General features: G+C 46.8%; 1 protein-coding gene across 4 annotated transcripts in view; it reads right to left on the reverse strand.

The window, feature by feature from the left end:
* LOC133128724 (BTB/POZ domain-containing protein 7-like) overlaps positions 1-12,448 on the reverse strand; it is a 57,396-nt gene that overhangs the window by 7,491 nt on the left and 37,457 nt on the right. For 3 of the 4 annotated variants that reach the window (XM_061242451.1, XM_061242452.1, XM_061242450.1), the window contains 7 exons: positions 10,332-10,540; positions 8,639-8,714; positions 5,939-6,099; positions 5,456-5,599; positions 3,927-4,116; positions 2,803-2,981; positions 1,447-1,764 (listed from right to left, as the gene is read on the reverse strand). In XM_061242451.1, the coding sequence (XP_061098435.1) occupies positions 1,447-1,764; positions 2,803-2,981; positions 3,927-4,116; positions 5,456-5,599; positions 5,939-6,099; positions 8,639-8,714; positions 10,332-10,540 (1,277 nt within the window). Of the gene's footprint in view, positions 1-1,446; positions 1,765-2,802; positions 2,982-3,926; positions 4,117-5,065; positions 5,200-5,455; positions 5,600-5,938; positions 6,100-8,638; positions 8,715-10,331; positions 10,541-12,448 lie in introns of those variants that run through there. The other variant, XR_009708784.1, reaches the window with a different exon arrangement.

Consider the following 12,448-nt stretch of genomic DNA (forward strand, 5'->3'; position numbering starts at 1 on the left):
GAACTGTTGAAAATCTCATGGGTAGAGGACGCAACTGCATCTTGCCCCCCAGGATACTGAGGAGAATGGTGAGAGAAGCAACAAAATCCCCAAGGACCACAGTGAAAGAATTGCAGGCCTTGGTGGCATCTTGGGGTCACCAGGTTTCAACAAGCACCATCAGACGCCACCTCCATAACCACAGCCTCATTGGAAGGGTTGCCAGAAGAAAGCCTTTTCTGACCACAAGACACAGAAGAAAGCGCTTGGAGTTTGCCAAACATCATTTACATCATGACTGGAACAAGGTTCTCTGGTCAGATGAGACCAAAATTGAACGTTTTGGTCAGATACAGCATCGGTATGTTTGGCGTAGGAATAGAGATGCATACAAGGAGAAGCACCTCATACCCACAGTGAAATATGGTGGTGGGTCAGTCATTTTTTGGGGCTGTTTTAATTCCAGAGGTCCAGGGGCACTGGTTAGGATTGATGGCATAATGAATTCCAGCAAGTATCAGGGAATTTGGCTGAAAATCTGGTTCCCTCTGCCAGAAGTCTGGGACTTGGTCGTAGGTGGACTTTCCAACAAGACAATGACCCAAAACGCACCTCAAGATCCACACAGAAATGGTTCCGTGACAACAAAATCAACGTTCTGCAATGGCCATCTCAGTCACCAGACCTCAATCCAATCGAAAACCTGTGGGCTGAGTTGAAGAGGTCAGTGGATAAGCACAAACCCAAGAACGTGAAGGATCTTGAAACAATATGCAAAGAGGAATGGTCCAAAATCCCTCCAAATGTGTTCCTTAATCTTGTCAAAAATTACAGGAAGAGACTCCATGCTGTTATCCTTGCCAGAGGTGGTTGCCCTAAGTACTAGGTGAAGGGTGCCAATAATTCTGAAACCTTGAATTTGTTGAAATGTATTTTTTATTAAATGATTGTTATGATTTTGGTTGTTTCCATTGAAACATTAATAAAGTACAGTATTTGGCACATGTTGGTGTATTACCTTTCTCTATAATTATATTCTTTTTTTTTTTTTTTTTGCCTTGTTTGTGCATTGCTGATGAGGGGTGCCAATAATTCTTGAGCCCACTGTATACTTCGGCAAGTCCACAATGGCGGTTCTATTGTCTGTATGGGAACGAAACGTCAAACTCCTGACAGTTTGACAACTCCTGACAGTTTGACAACTCCTGACAGTTTGCTTACATTTTTTGATAACGGGACGTGTCTATGACAATGGCTTTCGGTGTTCCTTCTGGCCAATAAACATTACACGACAAAGTATGACGTCCACAACATAAAATTCTTAAATAAACTAGCATAAATAGTGTTGTACGACACTTCTTTTCAGTTGAAAATGCGTCATTTTCGACATACGACACTTGGGTTGTGCGGCAAAGTGTAAATCAGGTTTTAACCTTAAGCCCTCCCACTTCCCTGCCCCCCACTCACATTCAGCCCCTGTTGGCCAGGATAGGAGGGGTGGGCGGGACCCAGCGGGTCAGCCTGTTTGGGGCACCAGGGCAGAGGGGTGTGGTTGCAGGGGTAAGAGAAAGAGCGGGACGGAGGCTGGGGGTGAGCTCTGGGCCTCCAGCCCGCCAGCTGGGCGTGGCCGGGCGTGGCAGGGGGGTGGTAGGGCGGAGGGGGAGGGGGCAGAGGCGGGTGGAATCCGGGCAGCCCCTCGGCGGCCGTTGTTCTGGAGACGGGGCGCAGGGCGAGAACAGGACTCTCGTCCCCGAAGCACTCCTCCGGGAAAAACTTGTGCGGGTTCTGAGGGCGGAGAGAGAAAAAACTAAATGTGCAAAATGGCAGTGAGTATGACAAGAGACTACTTGCAGAACGTTATCATTACATTGGTTCAGAAGGTTTTCAGACCCCTTCACTTTTTGTACACCATCTCTCTACATGACCACTTCATTTGGATTTACAAACTATAATTTATCTGTTTTTACAACAAACCGCTGTCAACGAGCGGCAAGTTTCTGCTCAAGGTTTCTTACTGTTAGAAAAGGGAGTGTCTTTCACCGTTTACCTGGGCATACTCCTGGGAGCTGCTGCTTTGTGACACAGCCCTTTTGTTAAAAGCGCTATACAAATAAACATTGATTGATTGATGGTGTTGTAGATTTAATTTTAAATGGATAAAATTTCCATTTTAGCCCATCAATCTGTACTCAATAACCCAGAGTGACAAAGTGAAAACAGGTGCATCCTGTTTGCTTTAATTCTCCTTGAGATGTGTCTAGAAGTTGATTGGAGTCCACTTATGGCAAATTGAATTTATTGGACACAGTTTCCTGTGTCTATAAGGTCCCACAATTCACACTGCACGTCAGGACAAAAAGGACTCCAAGGAACTCTCTGTAGACCTCTGTAATAAAATTGTGGTGAGGAATAGATCAGGGCAAGAGTAAAAAACCTTTTCTAAAGCTTTGAGTGTTCCGAAGAGCACAGTGGTCTCAATAATTGGAAGGATTTTAAATAAATTAAAAGGATGTTTGGAACGACCAAGAGTCCTAAAGTTGGCTGTCCAGCCAAAATGAAGAAGAGCAAGAAGAGCCTTGGTCAGGGAGGTGCCACAAAATCCTGAAACAGATCAGCCCTTGCTGTGCATCCCTGTATTACAGTGTCTGACGGGACCAGACAAAGCGTGCAGTAGCCTACCCGGCCAATGTAGTCTTCCGTAAACCCGGCACCTACAACACGCACATCTCTGGGGCCATATCTCTGCCCTCGCCCCGGGTAGAGATCAGGCTGGGGGCTCATTGTGATCAAAAGGACAGTAAAAGGTTGATTTCAGGGTCTGACCTGCAGCAGCTCGGCCGCACCGTCCGGCAGGCCGAACTCACGCAGCACCCGCAGCTGCAGGGCGTGGCTGACACTCGCCCCCTCGCCACAGTTCAGAGCGTACGCGCGCTGGACCAGCTCCGTGTGACGCAACTCCTGCAGGCGAGACGTCATCTGCTTCACCACCGCCAGCCTGGGCACTGAGAGACAGAGAGAGACAGAGAAATGAAATTCTTTATTATTTTATTACAATAACTTCACTCAATTCTTCATGTTTTACTTTTACGTGCTGTTATATTCTTGTATGTTTCATGTTTGCTTTGGCAATATGTATTTCCTGCCAATAAAGCACCACACTGAATTGAACTGAATTGAGAGAGAGAGAGAGAGAGAGAGAGAGAGAGAGAATGGAAGCAGGAAAAGGAGAGGACAGGGAGATGGGTGAGAGATGGGGGAATAGAGAGGCAGGGGGGGAACAGAGGAAAAGAGGGGGGGAGGGAGAGAGAGAAGTGGGGCAGGAAAAGGAGAGGACAGAGACCGGTGAGATAAATGGGGAAAAGAGAGGCAGAGGGGGAACGAAGAGAGGGATAAGAGAGGGGGAAGAGGCGGGGTGTATAGGAGGGGCAGTAAGGATAGCAGAAGATGTAGGGAGAAGCAAGTGGAGACAGGAAGAAAGAAAGACATGAGGAAAATAAAAATGGAGTGAAGCAGAAAGAAAGACAGGAATCAAGAAAGGAGGAAGGAAAAATGGAGTAAAGGAGGGAGAGATAAGCAGCAGAAAGGAGGAAAGAGCAAGAGACAAAATGCGAAGGGAGGAAAGATGGGAAAGCAGGGAGGAATTTTGCATTTTGCAAAGTGAAGCATCGCAAAAAATGGAATGTTCTGGAAAAAGCCCTGTACAAATAACACCAAATTGAATTTCCTCATTAAAGCAGATGCAAGAGAGGCTGGGAGCACAAAGCTCTCCTCCCCGAGAACAGCACCACTGATAATTCAGCCGCAAATAGAACACCTAAATATAATACAGCAAAAACAACATCACGAGGCAGTTCCCGAAGACAAACACACAGGGCATTATGCTCTCCGGGCACCGTCGGTGAAGGCTTTCCGTAACAGGACCGGGTGCCTGTCCTTCAGCTGCCCACCTGGTATCTCATTGGCCACCACAGAGGGAGGGGTGGCCTGGCCGCCCGGGACTTGCTGGTGGTTGATCATGTGACAGCACTGGGGGGCGGCGTTGTTGACCATGTAGAGGGTGTCGGGCACGTTGGACATGCGGACCATGCGCAGTCGCACCAGGTCCGTCTGCTCCACCATCATCTCGTCCAGCGCAGCCTGGCCAACGGTGAGGGAGGTCAGGGGTCAGAGGTCACAGGTCACACACACCATTCCGTTCCAAACTATGCGCACCGCTCCCTCAAACAGGGTCAAAGTGCCATTCACTTGCATGTCAGTTACGCCTATCAAAGATACACTGACTTATGAGGTCCGTAAGTATTTGGACAGTGACACGATTTTAAAGGGCTGTAATAAGTACACGATTCGCTCCTCATGGATTTAAACACCCTCACTAAAGTTATTAAAGTACTGTCAGCTCTAATTTGAGGGTACATAGGGGTATAGAGTATATAGAGTATACTGTGTAGATATTACACCCCTTGAAAATGGTTTCACTGTCCAAATACTTACGGACCTCACTGTATATACACGAGGACACATAGAATATCCATCCATCCACTATCAAACCTGCTTATTCCTGGTTATACTGGAGCATATCCTGGCACTGGGTGAGAGGCAGGACCTGGACAGGTCGCCAGTTTATCACAGGGCACACACACCATTCACTCACACACTCATCCGTAATTATTATTTGTATCATTATTGATTTCAATTATTCATTTAATTTATTTATATATTACATATAACACTGCTGTTAATCTCACTGTTTGCCCAGTGCTGGCCAGAAGCAGATGGGCTCCCCCTCTGAGCTTGGTTCTGCTCAAGGTTTCTTCCTGTTAGTCAGAGAGTTTTTCCTTGCCACTGTCGCCCTAGGCTTGCTCTGAGGGCCTGGGCTCTTTGTAAAGCTGCTATGTGACAATCTTTTGCTGTAAAAAGCGCTATACAAATAAAAAGAATCCAGGTTCAGAAAGTAAAAGCCCTCCCCAATATTTTCTTCTGACCACCAGGGTTTGCTACTTAGCTTAATTCTTCAGCCAGTAAAACTAATTTGTGAAATCAGCTGGCTGAGTTGAAGGTTGGAAGAAAGATACAGCAGGACTTTTACCTTCTGCCCCCTGGACTTTAGACCACTGGTCTCGGCTGTGGCAGAACCGGGTGGGGCCATCAGTGGGCAGGGCCCTGTTGTACCCTTAGAGTTTTGCTTACTGCTCATGCTCACTTGTGTCCTTGGTCACATGCCTAGTCACATGCCCAATGAAGGAAACGCAAGTCAAAAGACATGCCTCCACAGCGGAGGCAGTAGCCAAATGAGGGCACTAAGATTTTACATCAGAGGGGACAAATTGGACATCTGAAACAATTATGAAAAAAAATTCTGCTGGGACTAACATGAATGGAGTCCAATAGGAAAATACACTTTTTGAGCAAAAATATAGGGGCCGATTTCATATGGATAGGCAAAACTAGCAGCTGGAAAGTCGACCCATGGTCGTACCTTGGCCTCCTCCACGTAGGGGGAGAAGAGGCGGGGTCGCAGGTGGATCCCGGCGCTCTTCAGCCTCAGCCAGGCGTTGGCTCTGCCCCCCTCGGCCGTGGGCAGCATGTCTGAGGGCGGGGTACTCACCAGACCCCTCTTCATCTGGGGTGAAGAGGAGGGAGAGGAGTGTCATAAGACGCTGGGGGGTCACATGGCCCATTTTCTTTCTTTTTTTCTTTTTTTTTTTTTATAAAGAGTGCAGAGTGCAAATATGCTTTCTTATTTAAAAAAAAAATAAAAAAATATAGCAACATGAGTACAGTTCTTTTTTTATCACATCAAACAACAGACATCAAAACCGAAAGAAGAAAATAAAATTACTGATAAAATTACTTGAAACTTTCACACCTTACATCACCACTGGTGTGGGGGAACGCAGCCAAAGACACACAAGCATGCACACACGCGCCCACACGCGCCCACACGCGCCCACACGCTCACCGCGTCAGAGAGGACCTCGCTGTTGGCAGGGAGGATGTGGTCCATGCGGACGCAGGGCAGCAGGGGGGACAGGATCTCCTTCAGCTCCTCCAGGTCCAGGTCCCGGCGCTTCACCCCCCGCTTGTTCACACTGTGGGCCGTGCCGCTCAGCAGGTTGGGCTCTGTGACAAAAACAAACACTCAGTGTTTGTTGTAAACACTCAGTACTGACACACGACACAACCATTCAGTACAGCACTGACATAACATACACTCAGTACTGACACACGACACAACCATTCAGTACAGCACTGACATAACATACACTCAGTACTGACACACGACACAACCATTCAGTACAGCACTGACATAACATACACTCAGTACTGACACACGACACAACCATTCAGTACAGCACTGACATAACATACACTCAGTACTGACACACGACACAACCATTCAGTACAGCACTGACAAACACAGCACTGACACGACACAACCATTCAGTACAGCACTGACATAACATACACTCAGTACTGACACACGACATAACCATTCAGTACAGCACTGACATAACATACACTCAGTACTGACACGACACAACCATTCAGTACTGACACACGACACAACCATTCAGTACAGCACTGACAAACACAGCACTGACACGACACAACCATTCAGTACAGCACTGACATAACATACACTCAGTACTGACACACGACACAACCATTCAGTACAGCACTGACAAACACAGCACTGACACACGACACAACCATTCAGTACAGCACTGACAAACACAGCACTGACACAAGACACAACCATTCAGTACAGCACTGACATAAACACAGCACTGACACATGACACAACCATTCAGTACAGCACTGACATAAACAAAGCACTGACACATGACACAACCATTCAGTACAGCACTGACATAACATACATTCAGTAGTGACACACGACACAACCATTCAGTACAGCACTGACATAAACCCAGCACTGACACACGACACAACCATTCAGTACAGCACTGACATAACATACATTCAGTAGTGACACACGACACAACCATTCAGTACAGCACTGACAAACACAGCACTGACACACAACACAACCATTCAGTACAGCACTGACATAAACACAGCACTGACACATGACACAACCATTCAGTACAGCACTGACATAACATACACTCAGTACTGGCACGACACAACCATTCAGTACAGCACTGACATAAACACAGCACTGACACATGACACAACCATTCAGTACAGCACTGACATAACATACACTCAGTACTGACATGACACAACCATTCAGTACAGCACTGATACACGACACAACCATTCAGTACAGCACTGACATAAACACAGCACTGACACATGACACAACCATTCAGTACAGTACTGACAAACACAGCACTGACACACGACACAACCATTCAGTACAGCACTGACATAACATACACTCAGTACTGGCACGACACAACCATTCAGTACAGTACTGACATAAACACAGCACTGACACACGACACAGCCATTCAGTACAGCACTGACATAACATACACTCAGTACTGACACACAACATAGCCATTCAGTACAGCACTGACATAACATACACTCAGTACTGACATATACTGACATAACATAACCACTCATCAGTGACACAGCCAGAATATAACCACTTACTCCAGACACTGAAGCTATATCATCACATAATACTGACACTAGATATCCACTCGATGCTGATAGAGACTTCACAATCACTTAGCACTCACATATATGAAATCACTCAGTACTGACACATACAAAACAAGGCCACCCTTACACTGAAACAAGCACAATGTAGCCATTTACTCCTGGTGCAGAACAGAATCACACAGACAAAAAGAACACAACTAATGCTGCAAGAAACAATAGAATATCCAGCCCGTCCAGACACATACAGTACTGTGCAAAAGTACTTAGGCACCTGTATAACATTCTGTACTATCAGCAGGGAGGTTGTTCCAAGCATGTTAGAGAACTTGCCACAGTGGTTGGCTCCTTGCTTCTGATCTCAGACAGCCTTGATCAAGTTTTTATGTAAAAAGTAGCCAAATGCTTACAGTAATATGTTACTTCTTTAAAATGAAATACAAAAATGTCTCTGTAAAATTAAATATTTTGGAAAATGAATATTTGGAAATCTGAAGTGTGTTCTTTTATACTACCACACACAAAAAAATAAACATATATAGAGTAAAGTCTAGGGTGCCTAAGACTAAGACTTCTGCACAGTACTGTACATAACTCCACAGCACACACAGAAGCACATGTGCACCCGCACACTCTCTCACACACACACACAGACACACATGAATGCACAAGTACAGCAGAGATAAGCGTGCAAAAGCAATGGCAACAGCCAAAACAAGTCCAGCGACGCACACGTGTCTTGCGTCACCTGCAATGACACACAGAATTACACACACTCCGGTACAATCCCCCACTGTGCAGGAGGACGCACAAACAGGGCAGGAGAGAGACAAACAGGAACAGCAGCCAGCCAGCCAGCCGGCCCCGGGGCCCGCTGAGACTGCACAGCCGGCAGAGGGCCCGCTCCAGCTGGACTGCTGGTTGAGGAGGGCTCCGTTCGCGACTGTAGTGCTGCGGGCAGAGACAGTGTTGCCAGTGGGGGGAGGTGGGGGGGGGGGGGGGGGGAATCTGGGGGGTGGCTCACCTCGGTCAGCCATTCTCTTGATCAGCTGGTGCTCTCCCCACTTCACCACGTACTTGAGGACGTCCTGCTCGCTGGCCTGTGAAACAAGGGGCAGTGTGATTACAGCCGGCGACCATTAGTGAGTGTGTGTGTGTGTGTGAGAGAGTGTGCGTGTGTGTGTGTGTGTGTGTGTGTGTGGGAGAATGTGTGTGTATGGGAGAGTTTGGGTGTGTGGGTGTGTGTGTGCGAGTGTGTGTGTGGGAGAGTGTGTGTGTGTGTGTGTGTGTGTGTGTGTGTGTGTGTGTGTGGGAGAGAGTGTGTGTGTGTGTGTGGCAGTGTGCGAGAGTGTGTATGTGGCAGTGTGGGCGCTTGGGAGTGTTCCCGCATGTGTAGGTACATATATGTGTGTGTATGGGTGTGTATGCATGTGTATGCATGTGTGTACATGCGTGCATGTGTGTGTGTTTGCGTGCATGCGAGTGCGCACGTACACAGGCGCTCACAGGTCCACAGAGACTCCAGTAAAAGACTGCGGGACTGGAATAAACGGGTCAATCAGAAGGTTAACTACATTTCCTTCATTTCCCCCAGTCAGAGCCAGTGTGGGTCCACAGCGTCAATTTCCATTAAGCGGCTTCACCTGAGCCGCCATGTCGGCTCCAGCAGTGCAGCGCCCTCAACCTCAGCCAGAGCCGTGTCCTTACCGCTCCCTGCAGGGCCTGCGTTTATAATGCCACTGCCACAAGCCCCTCTTATCAAACAGCGCAGTCTCAACCAGACCTGGGTCAATTGCGTAATTGCTTTGAGTTCAAATCATTTTCTACGCTTTACTGAAGCTCTCAAAAAGTACCAAGGTCCTCTTGGTGGGCTCAATTGCACCAGGAAAGATTGATTAAGCACAGAAATGTATTTGAATACAAAATAATTACGTAATTGACCCAGGTCTGGTCACAACAGCAGCTATTCCTGTGTTCCAGTGCATTATTACACCCTGCAACATTTTAATGTATAGGCACATTTAACCAAAAGTTTTCTTTGTTTGACCCAGAAAGAACAACCCAGGGATTTGGGTTTTGTGTTTTCACTCACAGTGGGATTAAACCAGATTTAAAAAGGTTTGGCGGATGAGTAGAGGTGTTCACAAAGCCTCGGAAAAAACCAAAAACCATGTCGTCTCGCTGCGAGATTACTGCCCAAAAACCTGGCATTCTGTGAGGAAACCTAAACTATCTGACCGGAAACAGCTTTGGCGTGAAGCCAAAACGTTCAGCAGATGGAACCAAATCCCGTTGCTTTTTAAAAACCGCTTTTAAGACTGCATTTGTTTCTCGTATCGATTTGTTCGCTCTGCGGTCCACCGGCCGAGCTGCACGGTCGCACTGTGAGAGACTGGCTTCATGTGCTGATGAAGGTGGATGGCGGTACGCAATGAGTCCCAAAAGGGAACGGAAACTGCACCCTTCTGGTCAGCTAGGGAGAAGACGATAGCGCAGTGGTCCTCACTCCTGGAGTTCCATACAAACAATTCGAATAATGGTACTCTCCCACTGAGACCAGGACAAAGAATGCAGTGGCTTCCACCTTTGTGCAACCATCTCTCTAGCTACAGTGAGGCCAGCAAACCATACGTATTTTTGAGGTAGAGGCAAATCAACTTTTTAATTGTCATTCTAAACGGCGACTCTTGGACAAGACCGCTGCCACGGCGTCTCACCTGCAGGTAGTTGGACTGGATGGCGTCCAGCAGGTGCTCCTGGCCCAGCTCGTACAGGGTGTCTGAGGTCATGACCTGGCTGAACTCCTCGCACAGGAAGTGCAGGGCCTGCCGGTGGACCCACTTGGAGCCGTAGGGCTGAGAGCTCCACCTCAGGATGGCCACGATGGACTCCAGGGCGATGCTCTCAGCCACGATGTCCTCGCACCCTGGGGAAGACGGGGGACAGAGCTGGACCGTCACAGTAGTGCTCAAGGCCGGAGAACAGCGTTTACTGACCTTTTTTTTAAACCTGTGATGTATTTGTCTAATTGCTTTATTATTGTCAAATAAGCAAAAGGAAACTCAAATGAGATGTGCCGTGTGAAAATTCCTTTAAAAATAAAATCAATAAATAAAAATGTAGATGTTCAGATGAATTAAAAAAACTTAATAAATGAACACATCCAATTTGCAAAAGCCAAAATAAATGTCAAAAAATGCATTTTGCTTCATTAAAATACATAGCTTGCTTTGGAGAGCAGTGTGTCGTGGGATTATGTGAATTTGGAGAAAGTGTGCTGCTGAAGGGAAAAGGTGTTACCATTCAGCTCGTTGAAAATAGACCAAAATGCACAGCATTACATTAATAAAAGATAGCGTACATAACATTTATTTAGCAGATGCATTCATCCAAAGTGCATACCAAAGGTCATTGCAACAACTACAAAACATGGGTTGGATAAGATACAATTCGCAGGAAGTATCATTTGTCCATAGCCGTGAACATCATCTCTACAAAAGACATTGCCGATTAGGCTACAGGGGGGGGTGCATGGGGGGACATTAACAGGGTGTTGCTGCAAAAGAACATGCGTGCTCAGTCAACCTGCCCTGTATAAATAAAGGTTAATACACAAATAATCTAGTTCACTTGGTAAATATAGGTTAAGTCAGTAGGTGTGGGATGTCAGACGCATGATCCAGTCCCTTAATTAACTTCTAGGTTACTTGATTGGATCGAGGGCAGGACTTCATTAGCCGAGCCATCGCTGCCTTGGTGCCGGGCGGTCGGAAACGGCGGAGATAAATGACGGGTGAGAGCGGAGATATGCGCCGCGGGAAAGAATGACACAAAAAATAATAAACAATCGTGAGGAAAGGCTTACAGACCGCCACATCGGTAAACACAAATATTCGCTATTTTTCTAGGTGCGAGAAAGATAACATCGCCGAGAATATTGTACATTTATTATACAACGTAGCGTATACAACAACGGTCGCCGGATAAGATCAGGATAGGGACAAAAACTGACTACAGAACAGTACAGGCCATTGTTGACGGCGCAGTGCTGTAAGAACCAAATTGCTATGCGTAGAAGTACCGCGCTGAACCTCTGAAGGATGGAATATTCTAGAGGCACAGAGGGAAGGAGAGCCCTTCGGTTCCGGGGCCTTTAATTTGTGACATTTAAATGTCAACACGACTCCAAAAAGGATTCAAATTCAAAGTAACTGCCAGCTGGACTGCAATAAAGACAGCCGGATCAGACAGTTTATGCAGCACCTGTGCACAATGATGGACAAGCGAGAGGATTCAAAATGGCTCCTCAATTAACCTTGCAGCTTGTGTTGTTCCGACCCAAACCTGTCAAATCCTACAATTAAGCCCTCGGCCAATTGCATTCAGAATACGCTCAACGGGGGGGCACCGGGCACTGTGAGTGCAGGTAGACAGTGCAGGTAGACCGCGCATGCCCGATTGGCCGGAGGAATCTAAGGCACAGCAAGGCTGGGTATACTCAGGCAACTTTGTATAACCAGGTGGGACTCCCAGCCTGTTGGAGCGGAGTTGAGGGGTGAAAGAAACACATGGCAAGACTTTTATTTTCCGACCCCTGGACATTCTACCCCGGTTTTAATCCGAGTCTGGGGCGCATTCGAGTAACATGTGACTTGACTTGTTAGTCACTTGAATGTGACTTGTCTTTAGGCAGTAATAAAATAAATGTGCATAATTGTTATATTATTCAGTCATTTAAATGTATTTTAAAACTTATTTTTTAAATAAAATTCCCACTATAAAAGATCGTCCAAACTTTCAGGGCATGGTACTGAGAACTGTGATTGACAGACCG

Source organism: Conger conger, chromosome 5, assembly GCF_963514075.1.
Source record: "Conger conger chromosome 5, fConCon1.1, whole genome shotgun sequence".
In the NCBI taxonomy this organism is placed as follows: domain Eukaryota; kingdom Metazoa; phylum Chordata; class Actinopteri; order Anguilliformes; family Congridae; genus Conger; species Conger conger.